The 19872-nt window shown below is 34.7% G+C and overlaps 1 protein-coding gene across 10 annotated transcripts in view; it reads left to right on the top strand.

The window, feature by feature from the left end:
• Positions 1–19872, top strand: part of RAPGEF2 (Rap guanine nucleotide exchange factor 2) — a 258949-nt gene that overhangs the window by 119708 nt on the left and 119369 nt on the right. For 4 of the 10 annotated variants that reach the window (XM_010338551.3, XM_010338553.3, XM_010338552.3 and 1 more), the window contains exons 5-7: positions 14769–14844; positions 17438–17605; positions 19851–19868. In XM_010338551.3, coding sequence (XP_010336853.1) covers positions 14769–14844; positions 17438–17605; positions 19851–19868 — 262 coding nt within the window. The other 6 variants (XM_010338554.3, XM_010338550.3, XM_074396784.1 and 3 more) reach the window with 5 other exon arrangements.

Genomic DNA, 19872 nt, shown 5'->3' with positions numbered 1-19872 from the left:
TGGTGAGACATACAGGGCAGCTTAAAAATGCTTCCAGCTTGCATTGCTTCCAACACACTCTGCAGTTACTGGTCTCTGTGGTCTGGACATGCTTTTGCCTGGGCTGTTCTCTCTGTCTGGGATATCCACCACAGTGTTGTCACCTTCCTGCTACTCTGTGAATTTCTTCGGGAAGTCTACCCTTGTATTTCTGTTAGGATTAATCATTCCACATCCATACTAAGCTGTGAGATTTTCAAAGGCATGGGCTCTATTACTCATCTTTGCGTCCCTAGTGCCTAGGACATAGCAGGCATTTAATAAATGTTGGCTGAATTCTGTTGTGTCAGGATTATATTTTTAACTTGCCCTTTAAAAAAATCACTTTAAAAAGTTTGACAATATTATGATAATATATTCCCTTTTAGAAATAACTTTTCAATAGCCAACAATTTATTTAATGTCAGGTTGATATAGAGGAGAAGGACCAGGGAAAAGAATGAGGTTGCAAGGTAATGCAAGGAGGAGTCTGGGGAAAGCGTGTGAGAAATCGATACTGTTTGACCCATGCAGGGGTGTAGAAGAGGAAAAAGGCAAATGGTGTTTTCTGGATACTGTTTTTTTTTGGTTTTTTTTTTGTTTTTTTGGTTTTTTTTTACTCTGTTAGTTGTAATTAGTTTTGGTTACAAAAACCAATTGCATCAACACAGTAGGACCCAGTTTTTCTCTCATGGAGAAGGATCCTGGGAGTGGATGGTCTTGGATAGTTTGGTGGTGGCTCCAAGTGTGACAGGTTGCAGGCTTCCATCCTTCTTCTCTACTTGTGCCAGCATGTGGCTTGCATTTTCAGGATCCGTTCATAGCACAGATGGCTGCTGAACCCCAGCTATCATGTATGCATTGAAAGCTAGAAGCAGAAGGAAAGGCAACAGACCAGAAAAGTTACCTTTTCCATCCGAGACAGATTCCTTGAAGCATCATTTCTGTTTATATCTTATTGTCCAGAATGTTGTCATGTGGCACCTTCAGACCAGGCAGGATCCTGGGACATGTAGTCTTTTATTCTGCAACATGATACGCCCTGCTAAAAATAATAGTATAAAAATACCTTTCTAAGGAGAAAGAGGAAAATGGATATTGGAGCAGGGAACCAGCAGTCTCTTAAACCTGCTCTTCAGTTTTCCCCCCTCACTCTTGGAGTGCATTGATTACCTGTGCTCACATTCTATATTGGCTTAGCCACACTTCTTTAGCTCTTATATCATCTGTAATTCCTATTTGTCCTACTGAAAGTTGACTCAAGTCCTTATATTCCCATGACACATAAAAGGCAAAAGTGTAAAGGCAAAAGTGTATACAGCTAGTGCTCGACCTAGGACCGTGGTCGGGACCGTGGAACAGTCGTAACACGATTTGGTCGTAAGTTGAATAGGCTATATGTACAGTTGAAATGCACATGGAGATGATAGTGCTGCCGGAAGCTGGTCCACACTGTCGTCCGCCCAGCTGGGCAACGTTTGCGCTGCCAGACGCGGAGCAGTCATGGCTAGCGATTGTGGTCGTAAAGTCGAATGATCATAAGTTGCATAGGTTGTAAGTCGATCGATACCTGTATTAAAGATTTTAAGGAAATGCTGGGAGAGAATTCCAAATAAGGGAAAGAAAAGTATGAAACAAATATCAACTTGGTTCAACTAGAGTGGATGATATTGAAGGAAAACTTTAGTGGCACTGCTTTAAATGTAAAATAAGGTAGGTCTCTAAATTAAAGTAGTAAACTGAAATATGTAAATAGCTACAGTTATGTGTATTAAATTGTTTTCCCTTTGGGTATTAGTCATACTTTCTGCTTCAGAATGAAATATCTTTATCCTGGAACACTAATATGATTTTTAGCATCATTTAGAACCCTCTTTCTTCTTGTAAATCATACTCCAACATGATACCTGATGCACAGAGCAAAACTGTTCTCTAGAGAGAAAGGGTTCAATTGCTGGATCAAGTTGGGAATTTGGTTGCTATAACTACAACGTTGCAGATGTGCTGTACATATAAATGCAGGCTTATGTGGCCTTTGGAATACTGACATTGGTAGTGTCTTAACACAGTAAGTAGCCTTAAAGAGAAGGACTCTGATGTTTTTTGTGTGTATAGTTGATGGAGTTCCACAGGTCACCTGATGCTTAAAGTCTTCAGTTAGGACATTGTTTATGATCCAAATGAGTGTATGATAGTTCATCCTAGAAGTCTTATTTGCAGTGATGTTTGTATTTCTCTTGAAAAAATAAATAATATTTCATAAAGATTTTAGAGTCTGATGTTTGTGTCAGTGAAATACAGTATCGTTTTTTTCTGGAAAATATTTCAGTTGGTTACCCACTGCTAAGTGCTAATGCTCTCATAACCCTTGTTTGTGCCCCGGTTGTTTTCGGAGAAGGGATAGAGGGATGTGTGAGTTACTGTTTCACTTGTATGAATTCACGATATATCTTAAATTATATAGCAACTAAATTTGTTTTTGTTTAAGAAAGTGTGCTTTCTGTATTGGGGTCACTCACAAAATAACAAGAGTAAGAATATGGTTAAAAGAAGGATTGATATATGAAGCAAATTATTCTGGGAAATTGGAATGTCATTATTAAGATAAAAATATCCAATTAATCATAGTTCAGGGATGCTTTTATTATAAGTTGAATTACAGATATATTTTGAAGACAACAAAATCCCATTTCGAAATGTTAAAGGTGACTTTATTCTGTATTATGTACCCAACTTAATTTTTTCCATGTATTATAAATTGTTTGACAATACTGACTGAAATAATAAAGTGAAGGAATAGTTTAGCTATATATATTATTGCTTTTTAAATGTAAGAATTTAAATGTCATGTGGTTTTCAAAACTATCTATGGTTATGATTTATTGCCAATTAGTATTTTTGAATTGTGAGTTCAAAATATTTAAAATATTATCTTAGATGTTTCTTTTACCACACATTTATGGCTTTGTAGGGGTTACATATTTTTGCTATTTAATAGAAAACAGAATTTCTGGTATTGAGTGTTCACGTATTAAGAGAGCTACACAAACACTGAATCACTGTTTTCTTAGTTACACTTTTAACTACTTTTTTTGAGTCAGGTATTTGAAGATAATTTCACCTTATCTTTTCTTGATAACTTACCTTTTCATGTTTTATAACTAGAAATTGCTTAGGATGTAAGTGTAATTTCCTTAAGATAAGTTTGGTATTTCTTAATTAAACGTTTTCAGAAAGTTTTAAAAATTAGGGCAATGGGGCCGGATGCAGTGGCTCACGCCTGTAATCCCAGAACTTTGGGAGGCCAAAGCAAGTGGATCACAAGGTCAAGAGATTGAGACCATCCTTGCCAACATGATGAAACCCCATCTCTACTAAAAATACAAAAAATTAGCCAGGCACGGTGGTGTATGCCTGCAGTCTTAGCTACTCGGGAGGCTGAGGCAGGGGAACTGCTTGAAACCAGAAAACAGAAATTGCCATGAGCCCAGATCGCGCCACTGCACTCCAGCCTGGTGATAAAGCAAGACTTCATCTAAAACAACAACAACAACAACAACAACAACATGTTCCTGTTTATTATTATTTTATATTTTATTAAGATGAATTTAGAAAACAGTCATTAGGTACTCAAGCTGAGTTTAGTTTTACACATAGAAAAACCTCAAGTTAAGAAATTCCATTTTATTAGGCTAAATAAGATATATTCCAGAAGGGACATGTATATATTCCAGCATGTATGTGTCAGAGACGTATATGAGTATTTCCTTCTTTTCTTGCCATGATGGTTTATATAGTCCAAGATAATAATTAATTATTATTCAGAATCGTGAGACCATTTCCGTTTACATCTTTTCATCTGATCTTGAATTTTAACTTACACAATTTTGGGAACACAAACTAAAGAGTTGTGTTTGAATAAGGTATTCCAGGTTTTATAGCCATTATCCCACTTAAGTGAACTTTTAAGTTTATTTTATTTATTTATTTTTGAGACAGAGTCTCACTCTGCCACCCAGGCTGGAGTGCAGTGGCGTGATCTTGTGTCAATGCAACCTCTGCCTCCCAGGTTCAAGTGATTCTTGTGTCTCAGCCTCCCCAGTAGCTGGGATTACAGTCATGTGCCAACACTCCTGGCTAATTCTTGTGTTGGTTTTTTTTTTTTTTTTTTTTTGTTAAAGATGGGGTTTCGCCATGTTAGCCAGGCTGGTCTTGAAGTCCTGACCTGAAGGGGTCCACTTGCCTTGACCTCCCAAAGTGCTAGGATTACAGGCATGAGCCACCACATCCAGCCCCATTTAAGTGAACTTCTAAAGTCCTTTGTGTATGGGGAATTTTGTGTTTGAAAGCATCATTGTGGCTGAAACATTTTTTTCATTGATTATCTATGTGAGAACATAAAGTACTTTTAGTCTTTTAAATATAGTAGAGTTGCTTGATTACCACTCAAGCCCAAGAAGCATGAATTTTAATTTTTCTAAGAATGTGTTTGTAGGACAGTGTATAGAAAAGACTTTAGAGTCCTTATGTTTGGTGTTAAACATGGTTAGAAGATGATATGGGGTAAGACTATCAAAGTAATTGCCCAAGGTAGAGGTATTCAAACTAGGCAGTTATTAGATTTGCCTAGCTTAGGAAGGGCAAAGTAGTACGTCCCATGCCCTAGAGATTTTGGTTTGTCACATCTGCTTTGGACCTTAGACTCTCTTGTTTTAAAAGCCCACCAGCAGGTGGTTAATCATATTCTAACAGAGAGGCTGTAGGCGAATGACTTTAAAATCAATATTGTATAACTATTTTTGAAGGTAGATCAATAGAAGGAGACAATCCCTGGAAGAGTTGGTGAAGTTGAAACCAGAGACAGGAACCTTATCTTAATGGTCTCTGTGTGCCAAAGCAAAGGGCCTGACTGGTATTTCCATGGAAAAAGAAGCGGATGGAGAATAATTTAAAAGGGCTAATTGATGGTATTTAGTGACTGAAGGTTACAGACGAGGGAAGAAAAAGAAGTAAAAGATGGCTTCAGTGCTTTGAATGTGGATGTCTATAGAGTGATTACTTTGATAGCTATAACCAAATCTGGAGGGAATGGAGTAGGTGGATATCAGAGTTGAAATGAAGGTACTTGATATTAGGCATGTTTAATTAATACATTAACAAATAGGTGGGAGCTACAGGGGATATAAAGAGATAACCTGGGTCACCTGAGAAAGGTTGGAGATACAAGGTAGGGTAGGTGGAGAGTTGGGTAAATACAATACTGAAGGAAGAGAGGAGTACTTACAGCTATTTCAGAAGGTAACAAACAGGGACAGAATTTTAAAACTTTAAAATTTTGCTGTACTGCTCATCCCAGTGTAGAAATGTCTCATGGCCTATTTTAGTAAGCCATGCAGTATGTTGTCAATCCTTATATAAAGTGTCAATCCTTACATAAAGTGGATGCCAGATTTATAAATGTTACTGAATTTTGTAAATGAGGCAGTATTAATCTTTCACAAAACATTAATTTGAAAATGATTGAGTTGCTTTCATTTTTTGGCTTCTATGAACATTCGCAAATGTCTGTTTGGGTGGGTGTATGCTTTCCTTAACTTCTTGGAGAGGTACCTAGGGGTGAAATTGATGGATAACATGGTAAATGTATGTTTAATTGTATAAGGAACTTCCACACTGTTTTCCGCAGTGGCTATAACATTTTGCATTCACACTAGCAGTTTATGAGATTTCTGTTTGCCTCATATCCTCACCAACACTTTGTATTGTCAGTCTTTCTTTTTGAAAAAGATTGTTAGAACAGCTAACAATCTTAGCTGTTCTAATAGATATGTTCTAGTAGATACGTGACAGTATTACTACTGTGGTTTTTATTATGCATGTCTCTGAAGATTAATGTTAATAATTTTTTCATGCGTTTGTTGGCCATTTATATATCTTTGCAAAATGTCAGTTTGCCTGTTTTGCCTGTTTTAAAAAATGGGATTGTTTGTCTTATTTTTGAGTTGTAAGCATTCTTTATGTGTTTTGAAGACAATTATTTTGTTTTGTTGACTATATTTTGCAAAAATTTGCTTCTAATCTATAATGTGCCTTAAAAAAAATCTTTTTAAAAGCTAAGGCTTTTAATCTTGAAGAAGTCCATGTTGTCAACCTTTTTAAAAAATACTTTGTACTTTTCGTGTCCTCATTAACAAATCTTTTCTTCACCTGATGTCATAAAGGTTTTCTCATGCATTTCTTCTAGAAATGTAATAGTTTTACTTCTTCCCTTTAGGTCTGAGATCCATTTTGATTTAATTTTTGTGTATGGCATGAGGTAAGGGTTGAGGTTTACATTTCTTCATACATTCAATTGTTCTAGAAGAGTTTATTGAAAAGAGTATTTTAATCCATCTAATTCCTTGGCACGTTTGTTTAAAATCAATTATTTAATTGTAAAAATAAAAATATTTAACTATAAAATATTTGTTTAGATTTATTTCTGGAATCTCTCTTCTGTTCCATTGCTTCACATGTCGGTTCTTCCACCAATACCACACTGTTTTCATTTGTGTAATTTGGTAGTCACTTTTGAAGTCATGTAGCATAATCCCTGACTTTGTTACTGTTTATATTCTGTTCTTGCCTTTTTATATAAATTTTAAAACCAGCTTGTCAGTGCTAAATAATGTTAGGATTTGGTTGGAATTGCACTGAGTCTATAGATCAACTTGGGAAATATTATTATCTTAACAGGACAATAATATTGAGCTTTCCAAACTGTGAACTCTCTCTTCATTTAAGTTTTCCCTTTACAAGATAAGTTCCCTTTGGTAGTTTTTAGCATGCAGATCATACACATTCTTCATTACATTTATTCCTAAGTATTTTATATTTTGATGATAAGTAATGGGTTTTACCATTTCAATCTATAAGGGAAGCTTTGAAACAGAGGTTAAGCAGTATTTCCAGTGTTAGTTATTGGTAGAATTAGAACAGTCTTTTACTTACAAAACAAGTGTGGGCTCATGAGAAAATCCACTTAATTCAAATGAATTAAATCAATTCCATTTTATTACTTGATGTCTTTGTAAAAAGATTATATATGTGTCTGAGTTTATGCTTTTTCTTTCTTGGACATGTGTTCTGTTAACGTCTAAGAACTCGGAATACAGTATTATTCAAGTGACCTGAATTTTTGTTGAGGTTCAGTCTTGCAAAGACACACCATTTCAACTCTCTTACAGTATGTGCCAAATTTTGGGGAGCTTGCTGGCTGGGTTTTAATGCCATTAACATAGGACTTTAAAGAATATCAGATGTTTGGTTGTTGTTCTTGAGATCTTGTTTGATTCTTGAGATCTGTTCAGGTTCTTACTGGCTTAGGGCCAATCTGAATCTTTCATTATATTCATCTGCCATCTCATTAATATGTTATATATATTATTTCTTAGTAATGTAATTTTTGATTTCACTTCTGGAATGAACTTCATAAAAAGAGAATTCGAAGATAAGATATTAGAGTTGAGCTTCTTTGTCTATCCAACTCGTACACAGCCGGCTTTGCACAACAAAATGGTGAATGTTTAACAGAAGTATTTTGGATGGGCATGTGTCTACATGCTGAAAGGAAAAGCTGTTATGGACCATAACTTTTATACAAACTGATCAGCTGCCATCTGTGTACAAAGCACTGTGATCAGCAGAGACCTGTTTGTGCCACTGTGTAGACTGATAGCAGCAGATTAATTTAGCTGAGCTGTTCTCTAGCAGTTTGGTCACGAGGACGTAGACACTACCAAAGTGTAGTCATCACACCACTCATCTTTGCTGATTTAGATTGTGGCAAGAGAGAAAAACTGCTTGCTCTCTCCACCCCAATACAGCTGAGGTAAGAGCCACCTTTTTTCCTCTGGAAGGGACAAATGAGAGCAAAAGCAGCCTCTTTTTAACTTTTCCCATACTGTTTTGATTTATATTTATTCTAGTATTTTCCATAATAATCCCTCAGGCCAGATATACAGTTCAGCATCCCTTTGGCAGAGAGCAACTAGTTTGTAGTACAGCTTGGGTAAATTTTAATAACAAAATTGTATTGCTAGAACAAAGCATTTGACCTTGAAGACTCAGAGGAAAGCAGACATTGCAGATTTCCCTACTTGCCCTTGACTTACAAGAGAGTAGATAATGAATTAATAGAAATTGATAAAGAGTGTCTGTCAGGCAGCCGCTGAGGTCATGAGGTTGGTATGTGGAAAGAGTGCCCATGCGACATGCGAAACACATAGCTGCAGCCAGGAGAGGTGGGTGGGTCATCGAAGCAGGAAATTAGCCATCAGATGGAATGTTGGCCTCTGTACAAGCTATGCCGTGCGCATGGACTCGCTGGGAGAGAACACACAGGGAAATGGGGAGTGCTCAGTGCTGCAGAGAAAAGAGCTCCTATAGAAGATGACAGCACTATTGCTGTTAGTGGTGCTTCAAAGATAACAAAGACAGTGCAGGTTAGATTTTTTTTTTTTAAGGAATTAAAATGTTAGTAGCTTAAATATCTAATGTTTAGTACTTCTGTAGTAAAATAGACAAACTCCTGAGGAATGAACAAGGGGAACGGTACAGCTATAAGGCCTTCATATTTTATAATAATTTTTATCATGTACTCTTAAAAGTAGAGGGTAAATGTTAAGATTCACTCTGCAGAGGAGCAAACTTCTGTTAATTTGTATGGGGTAATTGTTGTTAGAATGTTTCTAAGTGAGCCTTGAAAGAAATTTAGAGATGCATAGTGTGTGTTCAGTTTTCCCAATACTTCTGAAATATAAGCTGGTTAAAGTCCATGCTTTAGAAGCACTTTGCAATTTACATGCATACATGTAATCTATATATGTACTTGGTGTGTGTGAGATTTGTAAAATAGCTGTTACTTTTTTTCGTGTCTAAACTAATGAGTATATGGGATCAACTTATTAAGAAAAGATTATATGTATTTTATGGAAAGTCTTTCCACCCGCTTTCCTTTTATACTGATATTAAAATTTATTTTTATGTATTTTGCCAATTTTGGAGAATGGAATTGATGGCATCAGCAGTTAACTTTTTAACTTTTCCTCCCTAATTTAATTGCTACTCTGCTGTCTGAAGGCAATGTTATGTGATTGTTTTTTTGTAAGTCTTAAGCAAGTGAATTGGTTTTAGTTTAGGAACATCAGTCCGGTCAGTTACTTCGATTTTTTAAGGAAGAAAATAAAATTTAGTAACTGTGTGTCATTTTCTGGAAACAGGGGTGTGAAAAATTGATATATTGGAGTATTATGTTTTTAATCATTTTGTAAATTAGAATTGCCCACCAGTATAATATCTCTTTGACTCCTGTGTATTCCCTTACTGGATGTAGGCTGACTTGAATAAGTTTACATTCCAATACTGAGAATTGCATTCCACTGCGTAGTTCTGACGTACAAGAAGAATGTGGAGGCCCATACAAAGGGCAAGCTTAGGGACACTGATAGAAGAGGCTTCTGTGCTCTGTGACTGCCTTTCGTGGAAAGCTCACACTGGCAGAAAGTGCTCTTGACCCAACTGGGGAGAGGAAGATGTGGTCACAGAAACTTCAGACAATTTGGCCTTACAACACCTGCGACATCCTGTCTGGTGTTTCATTGCCTATGGATATTTACAAAAACTAGGTGAGACTTTATTTTCTCAAACTTCATGTCGTGTGGGAGTCTTCAAGGAAAATTTAGTTTTCTAGATTTTATATTATTTGGGAGACTACGTAGTAATTTTTTGTCTTCATATTTTCGGTATTACAAAGTCATACCATTTGCATCTGAAGAAATATTTAACTTAGTTTCAATTTTGCCAGCACTTTTAATTCTTAATTTTTAAATTGTTCCATATAAAAACTTTAGCCGAAAATTTAATGGGAATGAAAGTCTGGATTGTTATACTGTTTTTAGAGCAATGATTCCTTAGTCATACTGAGGGAGTACTAGCATTTAGGAATAATCTGTCTCATATGCTGCAGGTGGTCTTTTCAATAATCATTTGCCTGTGGGCTTAATTTTTCTTTTTTTAATGGCAGGGAACTCACAGATTGACCAGAAGTGAACATGTATCACTTTCAGTTGTCATTTTGTGGTTGTTTAATACAAGATTATAAGGACATGCTGAAATTACATTGAGATTGAATAGTCAAAAGGCAGGGTGTACAGTATATTTATGCAGAACAATTTAGAAGGGTTTAAAATAGACCATAATGATCACATTTTCATTCTGTGTAGAAGAAGAAGATTATCAGCATTCTTAAAACACATATACCATACTTCTCCCTTCCACCACCCCCTTTACCTACTTTATGGCCTCTAACTAGGCACCTTATGTCAAATGCTGGTGACTGGTTAGAAAGAGCTAACATATTTTTAAAATATTCAGGCTAACTCTCATTGATAATTGTTAACCTGCATCTTTCTTGTTTTTGAAAGACAGCAATTATGTGTGTGTGTGTGTGTGTGTATGTGTGTGTGTGTGTGTGTAATAGCATGTCTTATATACAAATACCCGTATACACACAAAGACTGAAAGTATTAAAAAACCAGAAATAACTTTTGAAAGATATTTTAATTCATAGTAGAAAAAATAAGCTATGTATCTTTAAAAATTAAGGAGTCTGAAAATTTTAAATACCTTGTTTATCTTGGTATGTGGTATTATGAGTTCCATTTCATAGAACCAGATGGCCTACTAGTTGAAATTCTGGCAGTAGCTCCCTGAAGAGATTTGGTCTTTATAGATTTGACATTCAGATTTTTGCCAGGGTAACCCTAAAGCTCTTTATGGTCATTTGTAATTTTGCTGAATTTGAATTGCCTTCTGAATTACAGTGCTGATTTGTGTTTTTCACTCAATTAGCCAGTGAGTGAGCCTGGCCATTGAGAATTCACCTCTCAATGAAACTCACTTCTTGACTTGTCATTGGGTTATAGCAGTTTGTGTGCTTGTCATTCATGGAATATAAGCTACTTAAAAAGAGGTACTACATTGAGGGAGTTTTTTGTAAACTCTATTGATTACCAAGTTTATATGGGTAATATTGATTCTATGATACGTCCATCAAACATTTGGAAGAAGAATAGATAGCACAATAATATATATATGTGAGAAATAATATTAGGTAGTCATGCACTGTGTAATGATTTGATCAATAATGGATTACACATACAATGGTCATCCTAGAAGATTATAATATGATATTTTTACTGTACCTTTTCTATGGTTAGATGTTTGGATACACAAATACCATTGTGTTATAATTGCCTACAATATTCAGTACAGTAACATTCTGTATGGGCTTGTAGCCTAGGATGATACAACAATAGGCTGTATCATCTAGCCTAGGTTTATAGTAGGGTATATGGTCTGGGTTTGTGTATGTATACTCTGTGATGGTCAGACAACAGTAAAATTGCCAAACAACGTATTTCCCACAACATATCTCCATCCTTAAGCAATGCATGATTGTATGTTAACATATATTATTACTCACACATACTATTTTGCTGTTATATGTTGTATATATAATCTCACAAATATTTATATGTTAAATTTAAACAAAGGTTTCTCACATGAATCATAAAGTATGTGAGAAATAATAGATGTTTTATAGAGAGAAAAAATAAAGAACCTCAAATATAGGGTCATGTGTAAAAAATGAGATTAATGTTAGGGGAAAGAAAAATGTTCATGTAATTGACTCTTCCAAATTCTGATTTAAAATAAAGATTAAGTGTCCTTGATCCAAAACTTTCAAATCCAGAATGCTCCAAAACTTGAAATTTTTTGAGCACTGGCATGGTACTAAAAGGAAATGCTCATTGGAGCATTTTAGATTTCATATTTCCAGAGCAGGGATGCTCCACCTATACATGTAAATATTCCCAAATCCAAAATAATCCAAAATCCAAAGCAGTTCTGGTTCTAAGCATTTTGGATAATGGATACTTGACCTGTATTTCAGTCATATTTGTTTACCTTCTGTCCATCTCTAACTAGTTCTTTCACACAGTGTTTATCACTTCATTGTTCAATTATCATATAAAAGAGAGAGGTTTCCAGTTTTTCTGTCATCAAACATAACTTTTCTTTGTTCCCAAGATTTGCTGTTTGTTCAAAGTAGAGATTCTACTTTTTCTTACTCAAGTCCCAGATTCTTGCCAAGAAACCCAAATGTCCTCTTTATAGTGTCTCTTCTAAGTTTTTTTGTTGTGGTAAAAAAAATGTATAAAATATGTCATTTTAACTATTTTTTAATGTATGATTACTTTTAAGTGTGTGTTACAGTGGCATTAATTACATTCATATGGTTGTGCAACCAGCAGCACTACCTTTTCTGAAACTTTTCTGTAACTCCACACGGAAACCCTGAAACCATTACACTTTCCAAACCGCTTTCTCCAACCCTTGGCAACCTTGAATTGACTTTCTGTCTCTCTGAATTTGCCTATTCTAGATATTTCATGTAAGTGGAATCATGTGATAGTTGTACTTTTGTGACTGGCTTGTTGTGTTTAATTTATGATTTCAAGGTTCATCCGTGTTGTAGCAGGTATCTGAACTTCATTCCTTTATACGGCTGAATAATATTACATCATGTGCATATGCCACAGCTTGTTTATCCATTCATCCATTGTTGGACACTTGGGTTGTGTCCACATTTTGACTACTCTGAATAATGTTCTAGTGAACATTGGTGTACAAATATCTGTGTGACTCCCTGCTCTCAGTTCTTTTTGATACTTACCTAGGGCTAGAATTGCTGTGTCATATGTTAATTCTGTTTAGATTTTTGAGAAATCACCAAACTGTCTTCTACAATGTTTATATCATTTTACATACCCACCAGCAATGCATAGGGTTCCAAGTTCTCCACATTTTTTTTCTTTCTTAAAAAAGGGAAATAGTATAAAATTGTAGCCATCTTTTTTTTAGACAAAGACTCGCTCTGTTGCCCAGGCTGGAGTGCAGTGGCACAATCTCTGCTCATTGCAGCCTCTGCCTCCTGGGTTCAAGTGATTCTCCCACCTCAGTGTCCCAAGTAAATGGGACCATACAGGCACATGCCACCATGCCCGGCTAATTTTTGTGTTTTTAGTAGAGACAGGGTGTCACCATGTTGCCCAAGCTGGTTTCGAACTCTTAGGCTCAAGAAATCAGCCCTTCTCAGGCTCCCAAAATGCTGGGATTGCAGGCACGAGCCATCGTGCCTGGCCAGAAATGATATGGAAAAGGACTTAATTATCTTTAGCAATCAGATAATTATTATTAAGGAAAAGGACTTAAGTGATGGCCTAGTCTAACCTGATAATCTATAAACAAATAAAATTTATCACATGATATGGTCAAGATAGTTTGCTAGAGATTGCAGATGATAGAATGAGAATATTGGCTTTTCTGTTTTCTTCCTCTTACATGACTAGGCTCCTAATACATCAATCGTTGTGTATTACTATGATATAAAGAGGATTATAAACAGAACAAAAATTTCCATAGGTCCCTCACAGTGCCTAATTAACTTGGAAAAACTTGTTGAGTGAAATATTTTTTTTTGGTAGAATTTTAAAACATTTTTTTCTTAAAGTTTATTAAATGTGATTACCAAAAATTTTAATATTAGGCCAGTGGTGGTTCACACCTATAATCCCAGAACTTTGGGAGGCTGAGGAGGGAAGATTGATTGTGGCCCTAAGTTCAAGACCAACCTGGGCAACATAACTGGACTTTGTCTCTACAAAAATTTTTAAAAAAAAGAAAAGAAAAAAAAATAGCCAGATATAGTGGTACACCTGTAGTCCCAGGTATTTGGGAGTCTGAGGCAGGAGAGTTGCTTGAGTCCAGGAGTTCAAGGCTGCAGTGAGCTGTGATTATGCCACTGTACTCTGGCTTGGGTGGCAGAGTGAGACCCTGTCTCTTTAAAAAAAAAAAAAGAAAAAGTAATGTTAACTGGAGGGAAAGAGTTTTGGAGAAGTGAATGAGTGAGTGAAGTGTTACATTAACCGAGAGAGCTTCACCCAAATTCTCTGTTCTTCATTCTAGTTTGCATATCCCTATGTCAGAAATAATAATTCTTCTCCAATGTTAATGTGAGAATTCACCACAGACAAGGCAAAGGTGCTATGTCTCTGTTTACTCATGCGGAGTTCTCAGGAGGAATGAGCTTTTTCGTCATACATCAACTGAAATCTCTTTACCATAAAAATAAAGTCTTAAGTTGATTATCTTTTTCTGAAAACATTTAGAATAAGTTGATTGAAAATTGAGGAAAATAAATGCACTTTTTAGGTGAAAATAATGTTTAACCTAAGCAAGTTAAGTTATAAAGAGAATTAGATATACATGCATTTTATACTTTTTTGGGATATTTCTATAGTTTGCCACTAAGACATTTCCTATCTCTACTGGAATATTGTCAGAGTTTACCTGAAGGTGATTTAAAATAAGCTAACAGAAAACTCATTCATGTTAATAATTCTCCTTTACTTACATTATTAATTTGAAAATATTACGTTAGAATTTTCCGGAAGAATTTATGACTGAAACATAAGAATTTGAATGCTTTCTTATCATTCTGTGTAAATTATTAGAGATAGTTCATTTTCTCCAATGTGTACTTTTTCTAATTGTTTTTAATTTTTATTTATCTGGAAGTTTGGCTTATGTTCACAATTCACCTGAGGTGGTCCTCATTGAATTTTTTTTTTTAATTTTCTTTCTAGTTTTGGCAAGCGTTCTGCAGGAAGTTTTAGGCGTGGCTGTGAATGCATTGTTTTAGAGCCTTCTGAAATGATTGTGGTAAGAATATTTCTGTGAGGACTGTTTTGCCCCTAATAAATTGTATGAAATAAAGGCATATTTATAGACTGCTTGAATACTGTATTTTTATTGAATAGAAGATACTGCATATTTTCTATAACATTAAATATATTTATTTCACAACTTTTTATTATGAATTTGAGTTCATAATCATTTATTATTTATAGGATTCAATTAAATACAAAACAATTTTAAAAGGTACAAGTAGCCAAGTGTTTGTTTTTTTGTACTTTGTAATTTACTCTATAGTAATGCCATTTAATTGAAATTTGGGGAGAATCTATTGAGTGCAGGATTTTAGCTCTCCAAGTGTTGATTGGAATGAGTGAGTTACTTTAAATGAATTACTGGGTTTGCTGGTGTGAGAACAATTTTGGAATCTAAACATGCCTCTATTTTAAATAATTGTGAGGACTAACCAAATGGAACTTGTGTTGACTGTTAATTCATTTGTCAAAGTTTCTGAGATTTTTTTAAATGAGGAATTATTTTTTAAACAACACTGTTTATTTTTAAAAATACAAGAACATCATTTGAATTATTTCAAGTAATTAAAAGGAAATTTCGGGGACTATTAAGCTAAATGCTCCGTTGACATCTTTTCTCTTTTTTAATGGAATTTTGTGACTTAAAACATTTATTAAGAGAGATTATACATAGAACATATTATTAAAATAGATACTGGCAACATAATTATTTTCCTTGAAACTAAAAACGAAACCTATCATATTTTTTCTTACTGTATAAGAATGATATTAAAATAGGATTATATGTACCCTATAAAAAAAATTGGTAACAAAACTAAGTCGAGGTAAAAGGGAAGTTTCCCAGCTTAGACATTCAGTTGATATTCTTACTGTCCCCATGAAGGAAGATCTTGTAGAGTAAATGATGATCAAATAAAGATGATGATGGAAACTTTTTTTTTTTTTGTGACACGGAGTTTCGCTCTTGTTACCCAGGCAGGAGTGCAATGGCGAGATCTCGGCTCACCGCAACCTCTGCCTCCTGGGTTCAGGCAATTCTCCTGCCTCAGCCTCCTGAGTAGCTGGGATTACAGGCATGCGCCACCATGCCCAGCTAATTTTTTGTATTTTTAGTAGAGATGGGGGTTTCACCATGTTAACCAGGATGGTCTTGATCTCTTGACCTCGTGATCCACCCGCCTCGGCCTCCCAAAGTGCTGGGATTACAGGCTTGAGCCACCGCGCCCGGCTGATGATGGAAACTTCTATTCACATTTAGTAAAGTATTTGGTAAACAATTCTAGGTCTCTTTTTCAGAGACGATGTAGGGTTTTTCCCTATGATGTAGGAGAGGAATTCTGTCAGAAATGAGAACTTCCTCATCAAAGCTACCAAACTTTTTGTAGAAGTCACTGAAATAATTGGTAAAATTTTATAAAATGTACTCAAGTGAGAAAGTAGCATAGTTATGAGTAAGGATTTAGGATTGGGAAGAATGTAGGCAGATACATAGCAGTTTGTAACAGTAGATAGTCTAGATATTTCCTTGAGATTTTATCCTCTGTTGATAACTATTTTTAGATTTCTCTGAAGGATTTTTAGTCTTTAAAATTGGATATTTTATACTTAACTGGTTATACACAAACTACTAGGTTTGCTGGCATGAGAACAGTCTTGTAACCTAAACATGCCTCCATTACAAGCAGTTGTGTGAGGAATAACCTAATGTAACTTTTGTTCTGTGTTCATTTTCAGTATTTCTAAAAAACATTTTTTTCTTTTTTCTTTTTTTTTTTCTTGAGATGGAGTCTCGGCCTGACACCCAGTCTTGGCCTGATACCCAGTGCAATAGCACAATCTCAGCTCACTGCAACCTCTGCCTCCCGAGTTCAAGCAATTCTCCTGCCTCAACCTCTCGAGTAGGTGGGATTACAGGCATATTCCACCATGCCTAGCTAATTTTTTGTATCTTTAGAGATGGGGTTTCACCATGTTGGCCAGGCTGATCTCAAGCTCCTGACCTCATGATCTGCCTGCCTTAGCCTCCGAAAGTGCTGGCCTAAAATTTTTTTAAATGAGGAATTACTTTAAACAACACTATTAATAAAAAAAGAAACTGAAGCTACAGGACGAAAGTAGAAAGAGAAACCCTTGCATAACCTACCAAAGCCATTCTGTTAGCAGTCCTGTTTGAGTCATTCAGGATTTGGAAGTTTTACAGATTTCCATGGGGCGGGGAGGTTTCCCACTTTGCTTAAGACAGTGTGGCAGTTGCCTTCATAATGTGTGGTAATGTATCCTGTGAGATCTTTCACTAATAAATCAGTACAAAGACTGCTGAAAATATCCTTCCCTTTGAAACTACAGGAAATTCAAGAGTTACCCATATTGTCCTAAGTGGAACTGAAAATGCTTCCTCATAAAAGAAATGTTACTCAAAACCAATTAGTTCCAGAGAAGTTCAAAGACATTTGAAGTTTTAGTTTGTCCACAGATGTCTTTGCAAGATGATTGAATATGGGTTATCTGTAAGTTTTTTTCTGTATCTAGTATTAATATGGAATGTTGTGTTTAGAGAAATGAAATTTTGGGGGGTTTTATTTCAGGTGGACTATATGGATGAAAATGAAGAATATTTTCAGCGTCAAGCTTCCCATAGACAGTCTCGAAGGAGATTTAGAAAAATCAACCAGAAAGGTGAAAGACAAACAATTATTGACACTGTGGATCCTTATCCCATGGGCAAACCTCCTTTGCCTAGAGGCTATCACACGGTAAGTTATACAAGTATTATATTTTTATTTATTTCTAGTTTTCTGTTGAGGTTTTGTGAAAAGAATTTAAATTTTCAATTTTTGACATCTTTTCAATGATATTTGTATATTAAGTATACTAAATAGATTTTGCTGGAAACAAACATGATATGATTAGTTTTTAAAAGACATTGAAGTAAGATGTCAGCAGACTTTGCTAGCTCCTTTATTTCTTAAATTGTTTTCTGAAGATCAGCTCTCTTAAAATTGTCATTGGAATATTTTAAGTAGTTTTAACCTTAATCTAACATTGTAGCCACCTCCTGTGCACTCAACTCTTCATTCTCAACCCAAATACCTGCTATCATACTTGTTTTCTATTTTAAAAGTAGATATGTAAAAATTACCTTTTTTATAGTTTTTTATACCTTTTTGAGAATATCTGACATTTATTTTTTAATGCAGCGAAGTAAGAATAATTTGAAATAATGCTTTTTAAAATCTCAATGTGAAGATGCCCTGAAATATTTCTGATAGGTTCCAAGATTCCCTTAAAGGCAGGCAGACATAACCTGGTTGATTGTCATTTATGTCATAAACACTGAAAAGTAAACTGCTTTTTATGTTTGAGAAAACCAAGACATAGATAATCAGTGCTTTGTTCAAGATCTTAATAAAGTCATTTTAAAGCCTTATTTTTCTTACTCCTTTGTTTTTTCAAGAACAAAGTAGCTTAATTCCTGAGTATGTTGTAATAATGTGAAAGATCATTTATGCATATGCTATTGAGTGGTTATTTTATGTAAAATTAATTTTAAAATAAAAATAGATAATTAACAACGATTTTACTTTCCCCAGTTATTTTCCTTACCTTTTTCTTTCTTTCTGTAAATACGTATGTATACAAAATGCATGGGGAAATGTATATAGACTTAAAATTATTTACTCAATTTTTATTATGTTTAAATGACATATCTTATACCCACACTTCATATATTCTATTTCTCAGAGAGCTCTTTATATTTGAATACTTAATGTGGTTTTGACCACTAGCAACCTGCCTCCTCCTCTTGCTACCCATGAAGTAGTTTAACATGAATTTCATAGTTGAATCATTTCATTGAACTCATTTGGAAAGGATTGCTTTTTGCTCCTCACAAAGACATCTTTGTCTGTTAGAGAGACTTAGTGTTAAAAAACCATGAAAGGTTTTTTTGTTACCATTGTCCATAAAAAAAGGTAATATTTTTAGGGTTGATATAGCATTATGAAAGAAGGAAATATATATTAAAAATAGTTACACATGTGTACAACACAGATAATATTTTAACCTAACATTAATATTAATTTTTTCTGCTTTGGAATTATTTTTCCAGATTAGTTCTCTAACTAAAATAATCAGTGGGAGTATGGATTATTTAAATGTAATGTTGGTTTGTTTGTTTTCATAGTCATATTTGTCACAGTTTAGTTGGGTGGGCCATTTAATATAACTGTGTTTCTCTCCCCACGCCCCCAGTGTTTTCCCCTTTATGGAAAGCTTCATTCAGTTTCCTTAGGCTCCCTTTTCATTATTTGTTTTAAAAAATGTATTTATTTTATTGTTACAAGACTTTTTTTAGTGGATTTTTAAGAATGTCTTACCTAGCCAACAGATACTTTTAGGGAAAATTCAATACTAGAATGAAAAATTTGGCTTGATTACTAATGCATCATACATATACTGGTTTACTAATATGTGACATGTGGTATTAATTTTACTAAGTGAGTTAAGATTGGCAACAACATGATCATAAGGTTTGCATCCTTTTTGAGGTGTAAATGACATTGTAATTATATTTACTTATTAAATTAATACATAATTTTGATACAGGAAGATCACAAAATTTTGTTTTGTATATATGATACCACATAGTAAAAAGAATCACAGAGAAATTATTATTCTTTATTAGCCCTACGTCATACTTATTTATTCTTAACAGAAATAGTTCTCTTTGAAAGAAATTGGCTAATAGAGAAGGACTGAGGGTGAAAAGTTTAGAAGAATTGCATGATCAACTTAACAGGTGACTTAAAGTGATTGCAAGTGCATTTAAAGTGCATGGCTAAAGAACATGGAAAGCATTTTACATATAGCCGATTCTATGTGATCATTCTTAACCTAATTTAACATTATCTTCATTTTGGCAAATGTAATATAGCATGTCTGATAATGTTCATCTTTTCCTTTCCTCCTTTATGGCACTCATTTCATTTTGGCTCAAAGGAATGCACTAAATCTCAGGTAT

Source organism: Saimiri boliviensis, chromosome 3 (assembly GCF_048565385.1).
Source record: "Saimiri boliviensis isolate mSaiBol1 chromosome 3, mSaiBol1.pri, whole genome shotgun sequence".
Lineage (NCBI taxonomy): Eukaryota > Metazoa > Chordata > Mammalia > Primates > Cebidae > Saimiri > Saimiri boliviensis.
This window is presented reverse-complemented; position numbering and strand designations above follow the sequence as displayed.